The sequence below is a fragment of the Gorilla gorilla genome, chromosome 11, assembly GCF_029281585.2.
Source record: "Gorilla gorilla gorilla isolate KB3781 chromosome 11, NHGRI_mGorGor1-v2.1_pri, whole genome shotgun sequence".
In the NCBI taxonomy this organism is placed as follows: Eukaryota; Metazoa; Chordata; class Mammalia; order Primates; family Hominidae; genus Gorilla; species Gorilla gorilla.
In genome coordinates, this window is record NC_073235.2 from 133,496,148 (window position 1) to 133,523,553 (window position 27,406).

The following is a 27,406-nucleotide window of genomic DNA, read 5'->3' on the forward strand; positions in this document are numbered from 1 at the left end:
GTGGAAGTCAGGCTCCATAGTTTAGAATTAATATGCCTGGCCCCATGGGACATAGGGACTTCACCTCTCAACTCAGAGCCTTGATCTGAGAAGCTGTGCCAAGCCCCAGACCCTTTCCTCTGTGCTGTGCTCTTTTGGAGCCTCCACACTCCCACCACATACGGCTGCTCTGTACAGCCACACAGGATGAAGCCGTAAGGAAACAGCTAAGAACTGAAACAAAACTCTGTACCTCCCTCCCAGACGAGTCAGCAGTAAGGGATGATCCGCATCTCTTTCTAGGCAAGTGAGTGGGCTTGTTGTAAAGGGGGGCTGTTTTCTCATGCCTTTCTTCTTGACCGTGATCTATAAAACAGTTGGCTACTTTTAATAAAGCAGTCTGCCCATGAAAAGTAATATGAGGCTAACTGGTACATAGAAATGTAGCATCTGTGTCTTGGAACACCATGTTCAACTGAGGAAACTTCCCAGACAATTCAGTCAGTTAACAAAATCGTCAGGTCATTCCATGTGTAAATTGCCATCATAAGCGCTTTCCAAAGCCCTTGAATGTGTTAGGGAGATGAGAGGTATGTGTGAAAGGTTATAGCACTTACAAGGTCAGCAACTGAAATAAGGTCACAGCTGCTGTAGGCATCAGAGGAGGAGAGAGTCATGGGAGGGAGGAGAGTCTTCCTGGATGCAGGAGCTCTTAAGAGTGGAAAGGAGGAGTGTGAGCATTCAGGCTTTTATGTTAGCTTGAGTAGAGACAGAGATGTCCAGGGTGAGAGAAGGAATGTAGATGACAGGGCAAAAGAGAATTGAAGACCTTTATTTGGAATTTGAGATCTTAAAGAAATGGAATGGGTCTTAGGGGTCATCTGGTCCAGTTCCCTTAATTATCGGATGGTCCAGTAAGACCCAACAGGTTTCCATGAGGCCACAGAACTGGCACAATTGCACAGGGGGTACCTGAGTCAAAGCTAACCTCCTTTTTGTTTAGGAGCCCTTTCTCCAGTGCACAGAGAGAGCCATCAGCCTTGGAACTAAGTAGGATGCCCCTTACCTGTGAAGAAAAGGCAAAAAGATTATTGATGAACTTATCAGACTTACAGAATGGTTTAGAAGAGTGCCTTTCACCCAGCCTCCCTAAATGTTAACGTCTTTTATAACCACAGGGCAATGGTCAAAATCCAAAAAATAACATTGGTATAATACTATTAACTAATGCACAGGCCTTTTTCAAGTTTCATCAGTTGTCCTACTCATGTCCTTTTTCTGAACCAAAATCTAATTCAGGATCACACGTTACATTTAAGGAGTCGTAACATCTCCCTAGGTCTCCTTTAATCTGAAACAGTTCCTCAGTCTTTCTTATGACTTTTATGACCTTGGTACTTCTGAGAAATACTAGTCAGCTATTTTATAGAGTGTCCCTTGATTTAGGTTTTCCTGATGTTTCTTCATGATTCAATGTCGATTATGCATTTGCAAGAATACCACAGAAGTGAAGTACCCTTTTCATTGCATCAGTTCAGGAGGCAGTGATGTCAATAGTCTCATTACTGATGATGGTCAGTAACATCATTTGGTTAAGGTGGTGTCTACTGGAAAATTACTATTTTTCCTTTTGTCATTAATAAGTATCTTGGAGCCAGGCTCAGTGGCTCATGCCTGTAATCCCAACACTTTGAGAGGCTGAGGTGGGCTGATAACTCGAGCTCAGGAGTTTGAGACCAGCCTGACCAACATAATGAGACCCCATTGCTACAGAAAATTTAAAACGTGGTCGGACATGGTGGTGTGTACCTGTAGTCCCAGCTACTCGGGAGGCTGAGGTGGGAGGATCACTTGAGCCTGGGAGGTCAAGGCTGCAGTGAGACATAATTGCACCACCGCATTCCACCTGGGCAACAGAGCTGGACCCGATCTCAAAAAAAAAAAAAAAAAATTATCTCGGGGGAACTGAGCATCTCTTCTAAAAGTTTCTCAGGTGATTCTGAGTGTGTTGACAAGTTTGAGATAGGATGCAGAAATACATCAAGATGTAGTGAAGAAGTTGAGAATGTTTTAATTAGAAAGTCTTATGTTAATATAGGACGAGTGGAGCTAGATGTTCAGATAAAGGAGTAAAGAGAGACTAATGGCTCTTGAGGAAAGTGGAGCCGTCCTGAAATATGTGCTGCTGGGAGTTACTGGTTGGAAATCAGCCCGGTTTAAAGGATTGTTTCTGAGCTGCTTTGAAGTCGAATGGCATGGTGTATTGGTGAACCAAATGTGCACAAGTTCCATCACTTTTTCTACAGTGCTCAGAAATTTGGGAGCTCAAGTAGAGAAAGATTTGAATAAAGCACATTTAAGATTATGTAGGGGAGCCAAGAGACCTTGAGCTGCTCGCATGAGTGGCACTGAAATGTGCAGGCTTGGCAGGACCTGGAATGTGGTCATTAAGGGTGCAGTGGATTAGGTGACATGATGATTCAGCAGCTTGAAAAGGATACAGTGTTTGGAGGAGCTGTAAGTGTGAATACCTTACTCAGTAGGTGTGAGGGGACCGACGGGGTGGTAGGAGATGAGAAGGATGTGGTTACAAGGGCAGAGAATATATTGACACAATGCCTGCAGGCCAGAGGTGGGGCCCTAGGCATAGTCCCTAATGCAAGCTGCTATGAAGGGAACCAAGTCAAACTAAACAAGAACAACCAAGGTTTTGTGTTTTGTTTTGTTTTTTTCCTTCTTGAAACACAGTCTCGCTCTGTCGCCCAGGCTGGAGTGCAGTGGCTCAATCTCGGCTCACTGCAACCTCTGTCTCCAAGGTTCAAGATAGTCTCGTGACTCAGCCTCCCAAGTAGCCAGGGCTACAGGCTCATGCCACTGCACCCAGCTAATTTTTGCATTTTTTAGTAGAGACGGGGTTTCGCCAAGTTGGCCAGGTTGGTCTCGAACTCCTGACCTCAGGTGGTCCGCCCAGCTCGGCCTCTGAAAGTTCTAGGATTACAGGCATGAGCCACCACTCCCGGCCACAACCAAGTTTATTTGTTGTGTGTGTGGCATCTTCAGTTAGTAAATACTTGCTAAATTGCCTTCTCTTGTGAAACACTTATTAAAATTTTCTGATCATCTTTTGGTAATATTTGGATATATTTTTTAAGCTTTTTGTTTAATCAGCTTATAATTGTCCGTGGTTATTTGGTTATTTGTTAGAAATCTTTAAAATGTGGGAGGGGGGATGTCTCGTGGGGAGGGCTGAAAAAGGAGAAATGGAAGAAGAAATCAATGAGTACCAACATAATGATCATTTTGATCTATATAATTTACCTCATCTTTTTTTTTCTTTTTTAAATAAAAGTAGAATGTGAATTGTGAGAAAAAATATTCAAGCAAGTCTGAAATGGAGCAAATACTCTTCTTACTCCACCCCACAGGTAGACGACCATACTGAGTTTGATGTGTATTCTCCCAGAGTATTTTCTCTGTGAGACCATAGGGAATTACGTTGTAAATTGAGCACAAGGCAAATCACAACCAAACTTACCTTTGAAAACCCTTTAATTGTCCATACAGAGCAGTAAACAGTGTGGCCGTACTGTGACTCAAGATTTCCAACACCGCAAGTATTTCCTCCAACATTGAAACACACTGCTGTTTCTTTCTTTCTTTCTTTCTTTCTTTCTTTCTTTCTTTCTTTCTTTCTTTCTTTTTTTTTTTTTTGAGAGGAAGGGAGTCTCCCTCTGTCGCCCAGGCTGGAGTGCAGTGGCGGCTCACTGCAAGCTCCACCTCCCGGGTTCACGCCATTCTCCTGCCTCAGCCTCCTGAGTAGCTGGGACTACAGGCGCTGACCACCACGCCTGGCTAATTTTTTTTTTTTTTTTTTTTTTTTTTTAGTAGAGACGGGGTTTCACTGTGTTAGCCAGGATGGTCTCGATCTCCTGACCTCGTGATTCGCCCACCTCGGCCTCCAAGGTGTTGGGATTACAGGCGTGAGCCACTGTGCCCGGCCCAGACTGCTCTTTCTTTAGTGGAGCACCAGATGCAGTAGTTGGCTTTCATTGGGCTCAGCTTGGGGACATGTCCACACTATGAGCTGTGCGTGCACACTGAGACCCAAGCTCTGGACATATGCTCATTAAGTGAAATGGCCAGCATTGAATCACTCAGCCAGTCTCTTTCCTTGTTCACTGCTGTAACTCTTTGTTAGGAAGACATCTGCTTGTAATTCTTTAGCTGGCTCCCTTCCTTTGAACTGCAGTTATTTTTTCACATCTCAGGTGATTTATTTCGTTGCCCGTTCTTAGAGGGAAATCTGTTCTTGTCCAGTTTTTTGTTTTGTTTTGTTTGGTTTGGTTTGGTTTTCTTTGTTTTGAGACAGGGTCTTGCTCTCGCTCTGCCATCCAGTCAGTGGATGAAGTGCAGTGGCACCATCTCGGCTCAGTTCAACCTCTGCACCACTCCCCACCCCCACCCCCCAGGCTCAAGCAATCCTCCCACCTCAGCCTCCCAAGTGGCTGGGACCGTAGGCATGCACCACTATGCCCAGCTAATTTTTTGTATTTTTAGTAGAGATAGGGTCTCTCACCATGTTTTCCAGGCTGGTCTCGAACTCCTGAGCTCAAGCCATCCATCCGCCTTGGCCTCCCAAAGTGCTGGGATTACAGGCATGAGCCACTGGGGCCTGCCTCAATTAAACACTTCTAAGGAATCCCTTGACTTCATGGTATGATAACATCACATTTCTCTACATCCATTTGTAATCTGAATTTTAAACCCTGTGATCAGGAATGCTGATTTTCAGCCATTCATCAGTAACGTATGAAGCATTTTAAGCAACGGCAATGTCTTAGTCATATTTGTGTTATGAAAAGATAATTCTAGGTGTGATGTGGAGAATGCATCCCCATTAGGCCCCCTGCAATCCAGAGAAACCAGTCAGTACACAATATATTAATCTAGGCAAGAGTTATGGGAACTTTGATTTGGGTGGTGATGGTAGATGGGGATAAATGGATGGATTTGGGAGTCAGTGATGAGTTAGCTATTGGGGCGAGGTGAAGAGGGGAGAGTTGAAGATGACTCCTAAATTTCTGACGTGTAGTAACATCATCAGGGGTATCATTACATGAAACGGAACAAGGCGGGATATCAGGCACTAGGGCGAGATCTTGAGTTCTATTTTAGATGTATTCGATTTGAGGTGCCTTGAGACATTACGAGTGGAGACATTTTGAGAAGGCTGCCCAGTGGTACTGATAAGGCCTGGGAGAAAAGAACTGGATTAGAGATAGGAATCTATGAGGCATCTGCATTTAACTGTTAATTAAAGCAGTGGGTGTGGATGAGATCACTTAAGAGTCTAGAGAATAAGAAGAGGAAGCCCTAGTACCCTGCCTTGCGGGATTCCCTGTGTTTAAATGGCCTAGCCAAGGTGAATGAGGCAAAAAGGAGACAGAGAAGGAGCAACCAGAGACTTAGGAGGGAAAATAAGGATGGTGGTGAGTCACGGAGGACCAGAAGAATGGTTTTCAGAGGCGGGTGTAATCAGCAATTCCGAATCCTGTGGAAAGTTCAGGTGTAATTGTTGGGAATGAAGTTTTTGGTGTCGGGAAAAAAAGAATTAACGCGGGAAGAAATGATCTCTCAGCAAAGAGAGCTTTACTTTCTGCAGAAAGGGTGCTACTCAATAGTTGTCTGGCCACGAGAGCACACCGAACAAAGGAGACAGAGTTATTTATAACCTGACGTGTTTACCCTACTGCTGTGTCCAGTTTCCATTGGCTGGGATAGGACCTTACATTTTACACTTTATCCTATTGGCTATTAGTTTAAAACTTTCTTAAATAGGTAAGGGGAACAGAACAAAGAAAAGGAAGTTGTCCAGGACTAGTTAAGGAAGCATCTCCAAATAAGGAATGGCATGCACTGTGGGCTCCGGTGTGCCTAATTCTGTCCAGGCATGCTGGAGCAAGCTAGGAGAGCTGATCTGGAATACATACATATACACACTAATAGTGCACAGCAATCTTATAGTAAGAAATTGTGACTTTTCATAATCTTTGAAAAAGAACTTTCCCATTTCTCACAGTAATAAAGACACACAATTGTATTTAATGACATGCAGGTCAGTGACTAGCCAAAAGGATTGGGCTGAAGAGTGAGTGAGGAAAAAGACTTGGACTATGGTAAATACAGGCAAATGTTTTGAGAGGTTTAATTATGAGGTGTGGGTAGTAGCTGGGCAGGGGGGCAGGGGGTGGTTGTGGAATCTAAGGAGGGCCTATTCGATTTTGTCAAATGGAGTCTTAATCAGGTTTAAAACTGATAGGAAGAAATTAGGTGAGGGGAGGTTGACTCTGTGAGGAGGAGGTGAGGTAACAGGCAGGGTGAGTTCCTAAGAAGGCATGGGGGTGGGGAGATCCAAAAGCAGATGAGGATTAATGTAGGTGGCGGGTGCAGTATCAGCTGGTGAGGGAATTCCTTCTGAAAGAGAAGGGGGCTTTATACAGAGTCCACAATGCCATTCAATTCAGAAGTACAACAAATAGCTTTCTCGCTCTTTTTTTTGAGACAGGGTCTCGCTCTGTCACCCAAGCTGGAGTGCAGTGGTGCAATCATAGCTCACTGCAGCCTCAACCTCCTGACCTCAGCCTCAGCCTCCTGAGTAGCTGAGACTATAGGTGCATGCCACCACACTCAGCTAACTTTTGTGGTTTTTTTTTAAGAGATGGAGTCTCGGCCGGGCGCCGTGGCTCACACCTGTAATCCCAGCACTTTGGGAGGCTGAGGCAGGCGGATCACAAGGTCAGGAGAGCGAGACCATCCTGGCTAACACGGTGAAACCCCGTCTCTACTAAAAGTACAAAAAATTAGCCGGGTGTTGTGGCGGGCGCCTGTAGTCCCAGCTACTTGGGAGGCTGAGGCAGGAGAATGGCATGAACCTGGGAGGTGGAACTTGCAGTGAGCCGAGATTGCGCCACTGCACTCCAGCCTGGGTGACAGAGCAAGACTCTGTCTCAAAAAAAAAAAAAAGAGAGAGAGATGGAGTCTCACCATGTTGCCCAGGCTGGTCTCAAACTCCTAGGCTCAAGTGATCTATCTGCTGCAGCCTCCCAGAGTGCTAGGATCACAGGTGTGAGCCACCACGCCCAGCCATAAATAGCTTTCTAATTATGTTCCTGTCTCTCTCTTTCCTTCCTTTTTTGGGGGGGGTGGGGTGGGGATGGGGGGAACAGCTTTATTGAGATATAATTTACATGCCATATAGTTCACCCATTTGAAGGGTACAATTCAGTGGTTTTTAGTTTATTCACAAATATGTGTAACCATAACCACAGTTAATTGTAGGACATTTTGTCACCTCACAAACCTGTACCCTTTAGTTATTCACCTCCCTTCTTTCTTACTCATCTTCTGCTGTCAGAATAGAATATGGTCGGAATTCAAATTTGAAAATCATATAATGATTTCAAAGAAAAGTATAAACTGAGGTACATGAAGAATTGTTAAGAGCTTTAAAACTTTGATCTAATCAGAGAAGCAAAGGAGGCTGAGGCCTCCTACTTAGGGTCACTGGTGTAGAATCAATAGATAATGCATTCACAAAACCTATTAGGTATCAGATTCTTCCTGTCAAAGAGAATTATCTGAAGAATAGAGATAGTGAAATGGAGTGGAAAACCCAATACATGCAGATAGATTGTAAGAGAACACCTACTATTGCTAAATGATTTTCTCTTGGCCCCGAAAAATTACATTCTGGGTTACTGAATTTGCATATGGGATGATGAACTACCATCAGATCTCCAAGGCATTACCGATAATGAAGTAGTAACAGCAGGCTGGAAAAGGTAGACTCGGCTTAGCATTGATACTGAGTATGGTTTCATAATGGGATTATTAGGAGGATGACTTACAAGCATTTAGAAAAGAATGTCGTAGTCAGTAGATATTAGTGTAGGTATAGTAAAAACGTCAGACCAAATAACTTCATTTTCTCATGGTCAGGAAATAGGGAAGAAATAGTATAATTTAATTTTATCAAGGTATTTGACCAAAAAAACCTTTCGAATATAACTTGGAAATAGTTGCATATATACATGACTGAGCAGCCCTGCTCCAAGATTTGTAGTAGATCATTACTGAAAGGAGAATGATGATTCAAAGATATGATGGGCTCTATTCATGCGTCATTCCTTTCCAGCATTTTAGTCAATGATTGAGGCAGGTCATGGGAGACATACATATGAGATTTTCATATGTATGTGAGAGCGTTTAGCTAATACATTGGATGTCCATCAGAATCCAGAGTTACTGCCATAATCTTGAATGATGGGCTGATGAGATTAAATTAAATAGAAAAATTAAAGTCTTCATTGCAGTGTCATTTGCCCCAGTTTAAGAATAACATTTGGAAAGACCTGTCTTTACCAAGGAGTACCTGTGAAAGCCAAAGACATTTTGTTCACTGTAAGCTCTCTCTGACTCAATTATACAATATAATTGCAAAAATTCTTAGAAGGTAGCCTTGGGCTGCACTAACATTTGTAATGGAGGAGTGGTGGTCTGGTGTCTTCTGCATTGTACCATTCTGGATAGGGCTGAATGTTAGCTCTGCCTTTCTTAGGAGGTTAATCAAAGAACCTGAGGGGAGGTTTTCTGGAGAAGATGACAATTTAGGAAAGATAGGCAGGCTGCCCTCAGGAGATTTATGTGGAAGAGAAGTTAAAATATTGCCTGATCTGCAGTACAAACCCAGGGCCAGTAGACAGTGTAATGAAGCAATGTTTGTCTCGTAAATTTGTCTAACAACTATCTGATTGATTCTGAATTCAGTTCATCCTGCATTACTGGACACTGGAAATATTTAAGGTAAAGTCATGTGATTTGATAGGAAGCTTAGAAGGTTACATAACTGAATACCATGAGACTATATGATCCTCTAAGTACTGCTTAACGCTGAGGTTTTGTGAATCTGTGCAAAGTAATCTCCTTGAAGTATATTTCTGATCATAAATGCTTCACTTTATATAAGTTTTTATAGCCTTTATGTTATGTCTCTTTAATACTCTACTTGGGTCTCCTTTGTTGGATTATTAGCTATAAATCTTTGATTTTGTTTTTCGGTTTTTTTTTTTTTTTAAGTGGTTGCTTTAGGGCTTATAGTATACACCTTTAACTTACTATAGTCTATCTTCAGGAAATATACTACTTCAGTTATTATAAGAACCTGACAACATTATACCTATGTACCTCTATTACACCTCTTTGAGCTATTGTTGCCGTATTTTTTGTTCTACATATGTTATAACCCCAGAATACATTGTTATTTTTGCTTTAAAGAGCCAATTCTCTTTTAAATAAAAGGGAAAATTTTGTTTAATACTGTCTTCATTGCTTTTCATTCCTTTGTGAAGAATCATTTTTCTTCAGCCAGTAGGACTTCCTTAAATATTTCACGAAGTACAAGTCTTCTGGTGATGAAATATTTCTACTTTTCTGTGTCTCAAAAACTCTATTCCGCCTTTGTTTTTGAAAGGTATTTTTGCTGTGGTATAAAATTTTAGAATGACAATTTGGTTGTGTTTTTCAGTATTTTAACAATGTTCCTCCACTATCTTTTGACTTGCATCATTCCTGTCAAGAAGTCTGTTGTCATTCTTTGATTCTTTGTCCATAGTATTTTTTCCCTCTGGCTACTTTTAAGATTCTTTGTCACTGAATTTAAGCAATTTGATTATTCTATGCCTTGGTATTGTCTTCTTGTTTCTCATGCTTGGGATTTTTCAATGTTTTGGCTCTATGGAATTACAATTTTTATTAAATTTGGAAAACATTCGTCCATTATGTCTTCAAATAGTTTGTCTGCCCTTCCACCTCTTTTGGGGGCTGCAGTTACACATCTGTGAGGTTGCTTAAAGTTATCCCCTAGCTCACTAATGAGATGTCCCTTTTTTCCCCCTAAGTTTCATTTTAGATAGTTTTTAGGCTCTCTCTTTGTGTTTACTAACCTATTCTTATCTACTGTCTAATCTGCTGTTAATCCCATCTGGTATAATTTTTATCTTAGACCTTGTAGTTTTATTTCTAAGTGTTTCATTCAGGTATTTTTTTATGCCTTTCATTCCTCTACCTAACATGGTACATGTTAGTGATAGATAACTATTTGTAGTTGTAGTAACTATTTTAATGTCCTTATTGAGTAACTATTTTAATGTCCTTGTTGAGTAATTCTGCCATCTGTGCCATTTCCACAGCTGTTTCTGTTGATTAGTTCTTCTTATTATTAGTCGTGTTTTCCTGTTTTAGTCCTTTCCAGGATTGCTGTTAAGCTTTGTTGGGCAGGACCAGATCAGAGTTTGGCCTAGGATTAATTTTGTATGCCTACTGAGGCAAAACCCCCTGAGTACTTTGCTTGATGACTAGTGAATATGAGGTTTTCCATTAGGCTGGTAGGAAACAGGAGCTATTTCCAGCCCCATGTGAGCTCCAAGGTTCTGGTTCCTAGCCTTGGCTACTTTCCTTACCCACGTGTGGTTATCAGTACTCAGTTGAAGACATGAGTGGGCTCTGCAGGTCTCTGCCATGCTCTTTCTGGGCAGCTCTTTCCTCTCTGCCACTCTGCCGTGTTGTAAACTCTAGTCTTCTTGGCCTCCCTGGGTTGCCAGGTCTGCCTCTTCAACTAATGGAGAACACCTCTTCTGGCTGGCTCCCCCGTCCTGGTGCTGTGGCCTAGCAAGAAGGTAGGGTAATTATGAAGTTTCCCTCATTTGTTTCCTTCTCTCAGGGATCACTGTCCTGTACTGCCTGAAGCCCACTGTTTAAAAGTCATTGTTTTGGCCAGGCACGGTGGCTCACACCTGTAATCCCAGCACAAGTTGGGCAGATCGCTTGAGCCCAGGAGTTTGAGACCAGCCTGAGCAAGATGGCAAAACCCCATCTCTACTAAAAATACAAAAATCGGCCTGGCATGGTGGCACACACCTGTGGGAAACCCAGCTACCCAGAAGGCTAAGGCAGGAGGATCGCTTAAATCCAGGAAGTTGAGTCTGCAGTGAGCTGTGATCCCACCACTGCACTCCAGGCCTGGGCGACAGCACGAGACCCTGTCTCAAAAAAAAAAAAAAAAAGTCGTTTTATGTATCTTATCCTACTCATTAGTCTTTTTCATGGGGAAAGGTAAATCTGGCTCTTCTCTATCTTGAGCAGAAGTAGAAGCTCTTTAGTGACTTTATATCTATCACTAACACCTTAGCTTTGCACTCACCTGTTTTCTGCTCTCTTCCCTTATTTCCTCCACACCTTTTCTGTGATAAGACTTGTACTTTCCCTTCTCCCTCATCCCTAGCTCATGCCATTCCTTATCCTCCGTACTTGCTTGTCAGAATCTCTTATTCTTAGGGATCAGCCCAGTTGCCTCTTTGGTGATGTTTCCCTCCCACTTGAGGAAGTGAACCTTTCTCCCTGTTTTGTTTCTGCCATACATAAACATGGTTTTCAGTGTTTGGGTGTCTGTGTTGTGCACATGCTGGCCTTCCTGTGGTGTATGCATGTTGGTCCCCATGTGCACGCATACATAGCGCCCAGCTCCTGAGGGCAAGGATGGAGCTTGCCCACTTTGCTTCTTGTTCATAGGTCCATGGGTCTGTAATATAGAGAGGTGATTTGACAAATTTTGACGTGTTATATGTTTGTTAAAATGAATTGTTTTTTCTCCTCTTCCCAACTCCTGTCTCTAAAATTAGGCTACAGAAGAAGTTTCCAAAAATCTTGTTGCCATGAAAGAAATTCTGTATGGCACAAATGAAAAAGAGCCTCAGACAGAAGCAGTAGCTCAGCTTGCTCAAGAACTCTATAATAGTGGGCTCCTTAGCACCCTGGTAGCTGATTTACAGCTCATTGACTTTGAGGTAAGAAATCAATTTCTTATTTTTAAAAAACAGTACCCTGTGCATAATTCTTTTCCATACATTCTCTCTTTTGGAACATCGTAAGACTCCATTTGGGCTCTTGGCTCAGGGTTACTGACCTCTGTCAGCATGCCTGGGCTGCCTGTCTGATTAGCAGAGCAAAGGCAGGAACCCAGGGGTGTTTCAGGCTTGGGACAGGGTTCTTCCCTGTTTCATCACATTGGACATGGAGTTTCTTAGATATTCATTATGCCATTTCATTTAGGTTGTTTTAAAAAACAGCTGCTCATTAGAGCACTCTAGTACTCTAATAATTCACTGGCCCTTGACTTTCAAGGAATAAACAATCTAAAGACGGCTATAGAATGTTAGAATTTCAGAGGAAGATACAATCTTAAGAGAACATCCAGTTATGTCTTCGTTACCTGTTAATTCATTACAACCAGAGACCATATGTGTTTTGTTTGCTTAGCACTGCTTTTAAATTTTAAATTAGTGTAACATTTAAGTGACAGGACATTTATACACGGTCTGAATTTCTGGCTTCTCATGAAAAACTTGATTCTAGCAATATTGGGTGTATAGTCCTACTTGGCCCTTCAGCTAGAGCAGAGTAGCATCACAGGGCGTCTACACCTGGGTTTGCTGTAGATGGCACAGCTTGCTCCTCCTGTCTCAGGGCCCATTTGCATCTCCTGCCCAGCCCTGGTAGGCATTTGACATTGTTGCCTGAGTTAATACAGTTGGATCATGCTATGTTAAATATTTAGTGGATTTAACAGTGAGAATAATGATCCTGGATACCATCTGAATATTTGCGATGCATATATGGTAATGAAGCTAATGAAGCGCTGTGGCATGGCCATGCCTCTTTAACTCTTTGTCATCAGTGTGCTTTGTTTTAAGCCCCAGTGTTTGTCAGCCTGAGTGAGTGGATGTCTGTACAGGTGCTTGAAAGACAGGTACATGTTCCAGAGGAGAAAATGACAGACGTATAGCCAGATTAAATTTTGGAAAAGGATGAGAGGGTATGGTTCATAAGTTGAGTATGATACTGTTAATAAAATAAAGTAAAATTTTATTTCTGTCCTACTGTAGAGCAGATAGAACTGCAATGTTTTCATTTCATAGCTGATTTCATGTATTTTTAATAATGTATCAAATTCCAACAGCAACAATTTGTATTTCCTCTGCAAAGTTGGGGATGTAGTGGAACATCTAGGTTCCTTCTCCTTTGTCTGCCTCCACCCGACCTGGACACTGAATTTAATATTTATGTGGAACTTTAAAGACATCAACTTAAAAGAAAAGTGTGCCCTTAAGGCTGGTTCTTAGAGATTGCCATTTCTGCTCCTGAGCTAGTGCGGGGCCCAGGATGATCTCTCTGTCTGTGGTTTAGGTATACCCTGGAAAGCTAGCATTTCACTCCCTGTCCTATGGGCTTGTTAGCCTTGTAACAAGTGGCTGTTCAGAAATGCCACTTGGAGTCCAGTTCTCCATTTGTTGATTTCTTGTGCAGCTTTCTGATTGTAAGATTCACTGGAAAGATCCGTCTGTTTTGTACAGTAGTGTAATGAAGTTCTGATCTCTGAACTACTGTATCATGTGATACTTAGTACCTTCGTTATTAATCTATATAAAGTCTTCCCTAATCAGGCCTAGTTTAATTGGAAGATAGGTCTACTTTCCATTAAAGCCCAGCTTCATACAGAATTATTCCATTTTTAATATAGCAGCAGAGTATGTTTTCCTCTCCTTCCATCACTATGAAAGGAAAGCACATATAGTGTTCCCAATGTAAGCATCTTATTTGAAGCTGCTTGTTCCATTTGGGTGGAATTCAGATCCCTTAGATTGTTAACATATTGCGGGGTTTTGTTTCTCATATCAGAGTCAGCGTGATCCTGAGACTTAGAAATGGTGGAAATTATATGTGGAATATAGTCAACCCATTGTTGTTTTTGTCAACACATTGTTCATGTTAAAAATAGTACACTAGTAAACTTACAATTTGGAATTACAAATGAAGAGATAATTTAATGTCTATGAATGTGTTAAAGTCAGATATTCAGTCATAACAATAAGTACAATGGCCTTATTCGAGTTCATTTGGGAGGGTGAATGAGCATTTTGATGTTTAGTCAGGAAAATATGTTAATGATTGTATTCCTAATAGGGCAAAAAAGACGTGGCTCAAATTTTCAACAATATTCTCAGAAGACAAATTGGTACGAGAACTCCTACTGTTGAATACATCTGCACCCAACAGAATATTTTGTTCATGTTATTGAAAGGGTATGTACAATGTAATAAAATTTGTATTCTCAGTTGAACATAAAGGAAAGATTGCCTTGGGAAAAAAAACAGGATGCTGAATGTGGGAAGCATTTTCTCTGTAGTTAGATAATTTTTCCATAGATTTTGAACACATTTCCCTCCTTGAAATTCAACTTCTGAGCTAAATTGAATTTGAAAATGCCCTACAGGTGGGAATTTAAAATTAGGATGAATTCTGAGCTTTTAAATTCACAAATCCAGCATGACTGAAGGAAAAAATAATAATTCTCTGTGGTCTTATTTCTGTTCTCTAGGATTTAAAAAAGTTGAATTTCATTGAAGTATCAGTTAAGTTATATATTGAAAGACATCTCCTTTGGACATAATACGCACGCTGTAAGGCAGTAAAAGCTGCCTCTTAAATGGAGCATGGATTCTCTACAGCTTTACTTTGTTGAGTCAGCAAAGTACATGTTTATGAAGTAGTGTCCTTTGATTTTTCCCTCTCTGTGTCCACTTACTAATCCATATAATTTGGTAATTCACAGTGCGTCTTCCTGAAATTACTACTGGTCTAAGCAGGCATTAATGTTTGGGTAGTCTTGTCAGTTTAAAAAAGCCTGAAAACCAAACCATAGAACCAAATGCCCTTCTCCCTCGTCCCTGAGCCTCATTGACTGGCAAGGTAACCTCCTGCTGTTTCACACCAGAGTTGTGTGCCAGCCCCGGGTATGGTGTGCATCTGTTTGTCCCAGCATTGGTGGTGGTCTCTTCTATTAAGTTGGTGGGCAGGCATGTTCCTGGCATGACTGTTGGTGTGAATCAGCTTGCTCTACTCCTCCTGGCTTTATAGCTTGCCTCAGTCTGATTCACGTCTCTGCGGTTTAACACTTCCCCCAAGTTCAAGCTTGTTTAGACAAAGTGTGAGTCAGTGCCTGTGTTGCACGCCAGCGTTCTGTTTCCCTCTTTCTATTTCTAACCATCTGTGTTACTTCTTCAGATTTTGGGATACAGAACTTTTGGCATCTAATTTTTTGTTGTATCAATTCAGAGTTGTATGTAAAAACATGTAGTGAGCAGTGTGAAATTGTGGTGATCTTAGAGCAGCTTTCAGGTGCCTTTGTGTGTTTTTTAAGCCCATATTTCCTTTTCCATAGAAACCAAGGATTATTAAAATCAATACATTAGTTAACTCTGCTGACATTTTTCACTTCAGAGTAATCAGAGGCATGATATGAATGTTGTTAAATGGCATGTAAAGAAAGACTTTTGAGATACAATTTACAGTTTAGAGTTCTCAACCTGTGCTGGCCAGAGCAGACACTTCCAGCCAGGAAGTAGCATGGAGAATGCAACTGGTGGGCACACCAGAAGCCCCGCCCACCTCCTTTGTTGTGAAAAATATACGTACAACTAGAGGGAATATGTAACATACCGGTTCCTACCCTAAACCCAGCTTCAACAGTTACGAATGTTCTGTCATTCTTGTTCCTCTAGTCCTTGCCCCCGTTTTCCTCTGACACATGACATCACCTCAGTATGCATCCCTAGTACACAGTACAAAACACAGTATAACACAGTTACGATACCATTTGCAAACCTAATGTCTAATGCCCAATCTACAGATTTCCTCAATTTTCACAAAAATGGCATTTTACAGTTCGTTTATTTAATATTACTTCCAGGCCGGACATGGTGGCTTACGCCTATAATACCAGCATTTGGGAGGCCAAGGCGGGTGGATCACTTGAGTCCAGGAGTTTGAGACCAGCCTGGGCAATATGGTGAAACCCCGCCTCTACTAAAAATAAAAAAATTAGCCGGGTGTGGTGGCGCACACCTGTAATCCCAGCTATTCGGGAGGCTGAGGCACAAGAATAGCTTGAACCCAGGAGATGGAGGTTGCAGTGAGCCGAGATTGCACCACTGCACTTTAGCCTGGGTGACAGAGCAAGACTTGATTTCCCCCCAAAAAAAAAAAAAAAGTTCCAAACAAGGCCCACAAACTGAATTTGGTTAATACTCTGAGCTCTCTTTTAATCTATAATAGTTAATATTATGCCATCTCTTTGTTGAAGCCTGGATTGTTTGTTTTGTAGAAAAATCATATATTTTAGACTTGGCATTCCTGTTGCTTCTGTAACATGTTCCACTATCCGCTAGTGATTTAACTGGTGGGTAGTTAGATCTGGCTTTTTTTATTAGATTCAGATTCACTTTGAGGGGGGCAAAAGTTCATGGATGGTGCTGTGTGCTTCATATTGGGTGGTACTGGTTATCCCATTTCTGGTGATGTTCGGATTGACCGGTGGATGCAGGTGTCCTCAGTCTGTAATCTGTCCATTACAAAATTCTCATTGACCTTTCACCTCCTGGTTTTAGTTTCCATTGAGAATCATTGCCTAGATTCAGAATGGCAGTTTCCTGATTCTGTTATTTCTTCTTCATATAATTAAATTGTTTCTATAAAGAAGAACCCTTCTTCCTTGATGACTTAGTTATCCCAAAATAGTCTCATTTTTTAGTATAATCAGGTATTTTTTTTTTAGTATAATCAGTTGGTGACCTGGCCACTTCCTTAGATAAGTATTGAGTTGTTTTAAGGATCATTATAAACTCACGTTTTTGTCTTTTTAAAAATTATATTTGATATGTCTCAATCCATTCCAGTGATTACTTTCTTGTGTCCAAGTTGCCCCATCTTTGGCCCTTGGGAGCTCCTTCAAGTTGCCTTCTGTGTTCTTTTGGCAAGACCCCATCAGTCTGTGATTGCTTGCTTGCTTTCTGGCATAGGATGACCATCTTGCTCATTTTGTACGAGTCCTGCCAGACCTGGAAACAGCCGTTTCTTGAAGGAGCGCTGTGAACTGCATTTTAAGATTTTTGTACTTTTGTTAATTAATTTAGACTGCTTCCATACAGTGTGATTATCTTCTTAGGCTGTGAGTACTTCTGTGTTAGATATTTATTTGGGGGGCCATGCTGCTAATATTAGCATGCATTTGAAGTCGTATTGCTAGTGTTAGACTACATTTGGAGGCGATTTTTTTTTACTGGCAATTTACATGTTAGTATGCTGTTCACTCTAGTGCTCACAGGTTATACAGCATAACTGTTTGCCTTGTATTTACTGGTTTATGGTTTAATCGTTTAGACAAGCTTGACAAGCCTCCATCAAAACCTGTTCAACTTGTACCAAACTGTCTTACCCCCTTGTCTTTCCTGCCTACTAAAGCTCAGCAAAGATGAATTGTATGATCAGCCATTTTGTGAGCAGATATTTCCATCAAGTAAGAGCCGGTCAGCATTCTAGCTGCATGCCTCCACTGATGCCAAGGAGTGTGGTTTTATCTTGTTGAGGATCTATGATGTGTAAGAGGACACCACTACTAGATAACAAATGAGTACTACAGGATTTCAGAGGATAAAATGTGGTTTGGGTTAATAAGGCAAGGGTTGATAAAAGGAATAGGACTTAAGATGGGAGTTCCTAGTAGTTTAGAATTTACACAGGCAGAAAAGAGAGAAGGCATCCTAATGGCATATGACTGGGAACAAAGGTACAGGGGCAGGAATGAACATAACATGATTGGCAGCAATAAGGAGAGAATTTGAAAGTTGTGTGGCAGGGTGGGAGGTGACATTGTGCTAGAACAGGAGATCTAATAAGAGGAAGACTGGACAGTTAAGTCCAGAAGTTTGTCTTTATTTGATTAGCTAGAAGAAATCATTTTAAGCTCCCAAGCTGGAAATGCTGTTGACATACTTGTGTGTTGGGTAGATTTATTATGACAGAGCTTGAACAAAGGTGCTGGCTAGGAATCATTTCCAATTGTCCAGGTATGAATTAATGTAGCAGTGGGAATGGATAAAAGGAAATGAAACTAAGATAATCAGAAAAATATTTTTAAAAGCCTTTGAAGGCTTTTAAAGCCTGACATTGAAGTTGGGAAGATTTGGAGTAAAGAAGGAAAGGTTTAGAACTGGGCTGTCCGATATTGTAGCTACTAACCACATGTAATTAATTGAAATTAAATAATATTTACGATTCAACCCCACAGTCACACTAGACAAATTTCAGGTGCTCAGTAGCTATATGTGGCCAATCTCACCATAATGAACAGCACAGATACAGAACATGGAAATTTCTGTTAGACCTGGTTTAGAACTGGGTAACTGAAACAAAATAATGATGCCAAATTATAGAAATGAGGAAGCAGGGGGGTAGGGGTGATTTTATGGAGGGGGATGAGATTTGATTTGAGACACGTTGAGTTTATGGTAGCCCTTTAACAGAAGTTGTCCAGAGGCAACAGAAAATGCCTAACTAGTTCAGGAGTAGACGTGGAGGTGGGGTTAGTAGTCATGGTGGGAGCCATGAGATTGTATGGGCTTTCATTAGCAGGCTGTAGGCAACAGGTGAAGACCTCAGCCAGGCAAGAAATGGGAACAGTCAGAGAGATAGAAAGGAGAACATGAAAGGTTTTATTTTGGTTTTTTACGGCACTGTCAGGACACTTGAGTAGAAGACTCTATTTAGCCAAGAGGGAATCTTTGCTGGCCCGTTATTTCACTAGTGTGTTGGGAAATGGAATATGACTAGAGGAGAATGTGAGGTGGAAAGAAAGCCAGTGCATGCAGCTTGAGAGGAAGTAGAAGAGAGCGATGTGTTTGAGGGGGCGGAAGAGTCCAGTCAGAGGGCTTGTGCACATCTGAAGGGGAAATGCCTCTTGCTTGGCTGAGAGGTGTCTCTCTAATGGCGGGGAAGGAAGAAGCCAGAGACATGGAGATGAGCATAGGGAAGGCTGTGTGCAGAGAGCTGATGAGGGGGGTCTGCCTGCTCCGTGGCCCCTGGGCTCTCTGATGGGGACATTTTGTGAAGTCCTCAGGAGGAGGCTTATCAGCTTGGTAATGTTTACAATGTGGCTGAGTCTCCAAGTACTATCTTGAGTATTGAATTGAAACAACAAGGTATAAATTCCATATATTTATAGACCTATTTAGATATTCTGAATTTGGGGAAATATTTTGTTTTCTGTTTTTTGATTTAGCTTTTGGTTTTTCTGAGTGTCAAGAGCACCATCTGTAAAAGCTAACCCCTGTGTGGAGTGGTATGACCCGAAATACTTCTCTTGAAATCTTTCAGCTTAAATAATGAACCTTTAGTCACACAGTCACTCGTATGGCTATTTTTCTTTGGTTTAAGGCGGTCATCACCAACTAGTGTGTGTTTGCACTCTGGAGTCAGTTTACCTGAGCACATGCTCTGCTCCGACAGAAATACCTTCTGTAATCTGCGATGGTCATTTAGTTAGGATACATGTCTGAAAACTTTCTTTGCCCTGAAAGTTTGAACTGTTCAGTGTTGGAGTTTTGAAAAAGCAATCATGTTTGGTTTTTTTGTTTGGTTTTTTGTTTTTGCAGGTATGAATCTCCAGAAATAGCTCTAAATTGTGGAATAATGTTAAGAGAATGCATCAGACATGAACCACTTGCAAAAATCATTTTGTGGTCGGAACAGTTTTATGATTTCTTCAGATATGTCGAAATGTCAACATTTGACATAGCTTCAGATGCATTTGCCACATTCAAGGTAACAAAAACTGTAGAATTCTAAATATCCTTGAAAGTCAGAGGTGTGCTGTTTTTCTAAACCTTCATTGCCCTCCTAAATCTACACGTGGCTGCCCTCTAGTGGGAAGAGAAAGATACATTTTCTATGTGTTTGTGTGATAGAGGTATATGCAGTAAAGTCACAGCTTTAAAAGGGTGGAAAAGTTAGATTCTAAAGTCTATCTAAAAGACAAAAGTCCTGTGTGGTCAAAATTCTACTTTGCTGTTAAATTATAATTAAGTGTGGTATACTGTACAGCATATGTAACAACCAGGTTTTCTCCTGTGTTGAAACATTGTGTAGCAGTTTCTTTGGTTAAGCACCAGATGAAGTAGTTGGCTTCTGTTCAGGTTTATGTTAGTTTGGAATATACACTTCATGAAATATTAGGACCACATTCAGGACAGAGATACTCACATTGTGGACAGGCCCGAGGAAACAGTGGATTCACCTCTCCCATCTCTGCTCACACTGGATCATGTCGATTAAATGTAGAGCGTGGACAGAATCACCCACACTATTCAAATCATAATGTATCTTCCCCGCTCCCCCATCTACCTTTCCTCCCTTGGTGTATATTTGTATAAATTAAATACATACATGATGTGACAGCACTGTACAACGTGCAGATTCTTGTTTTGAGTTACAAGGTTTTGTGCTGTTTACAATCTATGAATAAAGCAGGAGTCTTTTACAATGAGAGCAAGCCTTTGTAGGTTACATTCCCTTATATAAATTGCCTAACCTTATGAGTAAATATTTAGAACTGTTTTAATATAAACCAATACTTGCCAGGCGCAGTGGCTCATGCCTGTAATCCCAGCACTTTAGGAGGCTGAGGTGGGCGGATGACCTGAGGTCGGGAGTTCGAGACCAGCCTGACCAACATGGAGAAACCCTGTCTCTACTAAAAATATAAAATCAGCCGGGCGTAGTGGCGCATGCCCGTAATCGCAGCTACTCGGGAGGCTGAGGCAGGAGAATCGCTTGAACCCAGGAGACGGAGGTTGTGGTGACCTGAGAATCACACCATTGCACTCCAGCCTGGGCAACAAAAGCGAAACTCCATCTCAAAAAAAAAAAAAAAAAAAATGTATACACACACACCCCAAAGAATATATATATATACACACCAGTATTTAGCATACTGATATGCAGACGACCATGCTCAGAAACCATGAACACTATCACAGTGAGAAGTGGCCACCTTTCTTCTGAGGGTTCATTTTCATGATTATGAAAAGCCCCTAAAATAATGAGCGCACACTTTGGTCTCTGGGTGAAATATGTCCCACCTCAGAGTGAATGAATGCCCTAAAGATAGGATGAAACCTGGGGAACCTGATCATTAGGGTTTTACCTTGAATGAGAATCAGGTCATAAGGCCCCCAGGGATTTATTGAATGAGAATCAGGTCATAGTATGAGAGCTCCCCAGGAATTTATTTCCCAAAACTCTTAAAGAGGGAGTTGAAAGCCTCAGGTGAGGCCCCAGATATTTGTATGTAGGTGTACAAAGCAAAACAAAATGAATTTGAGATTATAACATAGAGTGGTCAATATGATGTCTTAGGTGTCACCACAGTTGGTGGGCTAGGACTCATGCTTATAATGCATCGGTGGAAGGGTATGTCCCATTCAGAAGTAGCAGACCTGCCATGAAGGGCGGTGTAGCAGCACCATGTGTCAAGGAGAGATTCCCCTGTGTGGAAGGACAGCCAGGAGCCTGAGGGTGGCAATACTCTGGCCACATGAGGGTGAGGGAAGAGGATTGAGCAGCAGTGGTGTGGGAGAATGCAGCAAGACCCCTGACCCCGTCAGGATGTGGTTGACATGCTTCTGGCACAGATGGCAAAGGTGGCTCAGAGGTGAGAGAGATGTACTGACTATGTGCTGGAAATGGGATTTGCAGTGAGTCTTGTCTGGCCTGGCTGATAATTTCATTTCAGTTAGGGTTACTTCTTTTGATAATTCTCACCAAGGAGAAAATGGCAGTAATGGATCGCTATGGGTAAAGCAGCCCTATCAGGTCATGGTGGCCAGAGAGGGAGACTGGGCAGCCAGGCAGGTCACCCCTACGTGATAAAGAGGAAGCTTCATAAAACAAGGTAGTGTCCTAAGGGTGAGCTCTGGAAGAGAGAGCACTGGGGAGCTGGCCTGGACTGTGCATCTCAGGTGCTCCTTATTGCATGGAAAGGAAGGAGCTGAGAGGAGAGGCCCCCCAAAAGAGGGTTCTCCAAGAAACAAAATTAAGCAGAGTCTACAGCCAAGACAACACGTGAAAGAGAGGACAGACCTCCCATCATAATCTCAGGGTGGCTAAACTAGCAGACAGGTGGAAGTCATCTTCCTACTCCTCCCTGAAAGAAACTCCAGTCAGGGAAGAAAGGAAGACCAGCAGGAACAGCCTTACAGCTGCACACCAGAGGTGCTGACAAGGAGGGACACGTTGCTGCTCCTCTCCTGTCTTGCTGGTAGTCTCCTATTTGCAGAGCATATTCTTATAATGGAAAAGAAGAATAGATCTATGGTTCATGCTTTCCTTTGAGAATGTGGCAAGAGCGCCCTCCCAGAAAACGTGCTCTACACACAAAAATTTCCAAACATGTGGCTCATCCATAGCCCTGGAACAGGTGCTGAGTCTTTAAAGGAAATTAGAACTGCTCTAGGCCAGGCGCGGTGGCTCACGCCTGTAATCCCACCACTTTGGGAGGCTGAGGTGGGTGGATCACCTGAGGTCAGGAGTTTGAGACCAGCCTGGCCAACATGATGAAACCCCGTCTCTACTGAAAATACAAAAAATTAGTTGTGGTGACATGTGCCTATAGTCTCAGCTACTCAGGATGCTGAGGCATAAGAATCCCTTAAACCTGGGAGGCAGAGGTTGCAGTGAGCCGAGATCACGCCACTGCACTCCACCCTGGGCGACGGAGTGGGACTCCGTTTAAAAAAAAAAAAATGCTCTAAATATGTCCAAAATTCATAGCTTGAATAAATGGATGCTCAGATAGTAAACCAGATGGCCAAATATTTGTTAATTTTTTTTTCTTTTTTGAGGAATTAAGGAGATGGAGAGGGGCATTAGAAAGCCAAAAATATGTTTCCAATGTTCTAGAATAAAAGAAGGTAGCCTTCCCAGACTGTGCCTGTGTAAGGTTCTAGAAAGTATGTCTGAGGAGATGGTTTCTGCCACTGAAAACCACACAACTACGTGGAAACTGAACAACCTGCTCCTGAATGACTACTGGGTAAATAACGAAATGAAGGCAGAAATAAATATGTTCTTTGAAACCAATGAGAACAAAGACACAACCTACTGGAATCTCTGGGACACATTTAAAGCAGTGTGTAGAGGGAAATTTATAGCACTAAATGCCCACAAGAGAAAGCAGGAAAGATCTAAAATTGACACCCTAACATCACAATTAAAAGAACTAGAGAAGCAAGAGCAAACACATCCAAAAGCTAGCAGAAGGCAAGAAATAACTAAGATCAGAGCAGAACTGAAGGAGATAGAGACACAGAAAACTTTTCAAAAAATCAGTGAATCCAGGAGCTGGTTTTTTGAAAAGATCAACAAAATTGATAGACCGCTAGCAAGACTAATAAAAAAGAAGAGAGAAGAATCAAATAGACGCAATAAAAAATGATAAAGGGGAGGAGATCACCACCGATCCCACAGAAATACAAACTACCATCAGAGAATACTATAAACACCTCTATGCAAATAAACTGGAAAATCTAGAAGAAATGGATAAATTCCTGGACATATACACCCTCCCAAGACTAAACCAGGAAGAAGTTGAATCGCTGAATAGACCAATAACAGGCTCTGAAATTGAGGCAATCATTAATAGACTGTCAACCAAAAAAACTCGAGGACCAGACGGATTCACAGCCAAATTCTACCAGAGGTACAAGGAGAAGCTGGTACCATTCCTTCTGAAACTATTCCAATCAACAGAAAAAGAGGGAATCTTCCCTAACTCATTTTATGAGGCCAGCATCATCCTGATACCAAAGCCTGGTAGAGACACAACAAAAAAAAAAACTTTAGACCAATATCCCTGATGAACATCAATGCGAAAATCCTCAATGAAATACTGGCGAACTGAATCCAGCAGCACATCAAAAAGCGTATCCACCACGATCAAGTGGGCTTCATCCCTTTGATGCAAGGCTGGTTCAACATACGAAAATCAATAAACGTAATCCGTCACATAAACAGAACCAAAGACAAAAACCATGTGATTATCTCAATAGATGCAGAAAAGGCCTTTGACAAAATTCAACAGCCTTTCATGCTAAAAACTCTCAATAAACTAGGTATTGATGGAACATATCTCAAAATAATCAGAGCTATTTATGACAAACCCACAGCCAGTATCATACTGAATGGGCAAAAACCAGAAGCATTCCCTTTGAAAAGTTGCACAAGACAGGGATGCCCTCTCTCACCACTCCTATTCAATGTAGTGTTGGAAGTTCTGGCCAGGGCAATCAGGCAAGAGAAAGAAATAAAGGGTATTCAATTAGGAAAAGAGGAAGTTAAATTGTCCCTGTTTGCAAATGACATGATTGTATATTTAGAAAACCCCATCGTCTCAGCCCAAAATCTCCTTAAGCTGATAAGCAACTTCAGCAAAGTCTCAGGATACAAAATCAAGGTGCAAAAATCACAAGCATTCTTATACACCAATAACAGACAAACAGAGAGCCAAATCATGAGTGAATTCCCATTCACAATTGCTACAAAGAGAATAAAATACCTAGGAATGCAACTTACAAGGGATGTGAAGGACCTCTTCAAGGAGAACTACAAACCACTGCTCAACGAAATAAAAGAGGACACAAACGGAAGAACATTCCATGCTCATGGATAGGAAGAATCAATATCATGAAAATGGCCATACTGCCCAAGGTAATTTATAGATTCAATGCCATTCCCATCAAGCTACCACTGACTTTCTTCACAGAATTGGAAAAATCTACTTTAAAGTTCATATGGAACCAAAAAAGAGCCCGCATTGCCAAGACAATCCTAAGCACAAAGAACAAAGCTGGAGGCATCACACTACCTGACTTCAAACTCTACTACAAGGCTACAGTAACCAAAATAGCATGGCACTGGTACCAAAACAGAGATATAGACCAATGGAACAGAACAGAGGCCTCAGAAATAACACCGCACACCTACAACCATCTGATCTTTGACAAACCTGACAAAAACAAGAAATGGGGGAAAGGATTCCCTATTTAATAAATGGTGCTGGGAAAACTGGCTAGCCATATGTAGAAAGCTGAAACTGGACACCTTCCTTACACCTTGTACAAAACTTAATTCAAGATGGATTAAAGACTTCAATGTTAGACCTAAAACCATAAAAACCCTAGAAGACAACGTAGGCACTACCATTCAGGACATAGGCATGGGCAAGGACTTCATGACTAAAATACCAAAAGCAATGGCAACAAAAGCCAAAATAGATAAATGGGATCTAAATAAACTAAAGAACTTCTGCACAGCAAAAGAAACTACCATCAGAGTGAACAGGCAACCTACAGAATGGGAGAAAATGTTTGCAATCTACCCATCTGACAAAGGGCTAATATCCAGAATCTACAAAGAACTTAAACAAATTTACAAGAAAAAAATCAAACAACCCCATCAAAAAGTGGGCAAATGATATGAACAGACACTTCTCAAAAGAAGACATTTATGGAGCCAACAGACACATGAAAAAATGCTCATCATCTCTGGTCATCAGAGAAATGCAAATCAAAACCACAATGAGATACCATCTCACACCAGTTAGAATGGCAATCATTAAAAAGTCAGGAAACAACAGGTGCTGGAGAGGATGTGGAGAAATAGGGACACTTTTACACTGTTGGGCATGTAAACTAGTTCAACCATTGTGGAAGACAGTGTGGGGATTCCTCAAGGCTCTAGAAATAGAAATACCATTTGACCCAGTGATCCCATTACTGGGTGTATCCCCAAAGGATTACAAATCATACTACTATGAAGATACATGCACACGTATATTTATTGTTGCACTATTCACAATAGCAAAGACTTGGAACCAACCCAAATGTCCATCAGTGACAGACTGGATTGAGAAAATGTGGCACATATACACCATGGAATACTATGCAGCCTTAAAAAAGGATGCATTCGTGTCCTTTGTAGCGACATGGATGAAGCTTGAAACCATCATTCTGAGCAAACTGTTGCAAGGACAGAAAACCAAACACCACATGTTCTCACTCATAGGTGCGAATTGAACAATGAGAACCCTTGGACACAGGGCAGGGAACATCAAACACCGGGGCCTGTCGTGGGGTGACGGGGTGGAGGAGGGATAGCATTAAGAGAAATACCTAATGTAAATGATGGGTTAATGGGTGCAGCAAACCAACACGGCACATGTATACATATGTAACAAACCTGCAGGTTGTATACATGTACCCTAGAACTTAAAGTATAATTTAAAAAAAAATACAAAAAAAAAAAAAAGATGGCTTCTGAGCAGTTTGGAAACTGTACCCACAGCCATCATGGATTCACTAAGAGGAAGTTCAGTCATATTGATCTCATAGGTACTGGTGGATTGGGATTGGGGGAGTAAAAGGGCATGGCTGCCTGGGTTCACACCAGCTCTGCTGCTGATCTAACCTCCAATCTCTTCATCTGTTCAGATTCAGGTAATAACATGACCATATCAGTTGTTATGCCTTCACACAGTGTCTATGCAGTAAACATTAGCTGTTAGAATTACTCCTTCATCACAACAAGGATATGCTAGATGTTGTATAATTCTACAAATCTGTTTTCATGGAAACAGTAAAATTGAGCTAGATGGAGTTTCAGTATAGTAATTCACAACCAGTTGTATGTTATATCCATATGCAATTGGCACGTAAATTGCCGTCACCCTGCAGAGAAACTTCTAGCGAATTTCGACGGGGCTTTCCCCACCCAGCTGAACATTTTTATTAGTGACTGAAATAAAAGGTGACAAGGCATACTTATCGAATGTGTAGATGTTAGCCATGAAGGGAAGGACAGCAGATAACAGAGGATCCTAAAACTTAGAAAGGTCAGAGAGACCAGAATATAGCAGGATGAAGTTAAATACAGATAACTGAGGTCTTCCACTTGAGGACCCAACTGTATAAAATATGGGATGGAGGAATAACACAATAATAATAAATACAAAATGAGATACTAAGTATAATAATTACTAGAATGTAGATAATTTCATATCATACTCAACCCTAGGAAGGCAGTGTTGTTATTACTGACTTTACAGATGAGGAAAGTGAAGCCTAGAGATTTTGATTGAAATCAGACAATAAATGGGGAAGTCAGACTGTGGACCCAGGCAGGCAGGCTACCAGAGCCCACTTTGAGTAAACAATTTTGAATACCCCCAATACAATTAAGCAGTATGATAATGTGTTCCCCAGAGCTCCATGTGACCACGTAGTATGTAACCTAAGGAGCTAACTGATAGTCTCACTCCACTATGAGCTTATCAGGTAACAACACATAAATGTGTTCCATTCCAGGCGCTACACTTTAAGAGGCACATAGACAAATAGATGACTTTCAGAAGACAGTAGATGGTGAG

The 27,406-nt window shown here is 41.5% G+C and overlaps 1 protein-coding gene across 1 annotated transcript in view; it reads left to right on the top strand.

Annotated features, from left to right (window-relative positions):
- Positions 1-27,406, top strand: part of CAB39 (calcium binding protein 39) — a 61,093-nt gene that overhangs the window by 19,214 nt on the left and 14,473 nt on the right. Inside the window, exons 2-4 of the mRNA XM_031008590.3 lie at positions 11,715-11,879; positions 14,056-14,174; positions 19,581-19,749. Of these exons, the coding sequence (XP_030864450.1) occupies positions 11,715-11,879; positions 14,056-14,174; positions 19,581-19,749 (453 nt within the window). The remainder of the gene's footprint in view (positions 1-11,714; positions 11,880-14,055; positions 14,175-19,580; positions 19,750-27,406) is intronic.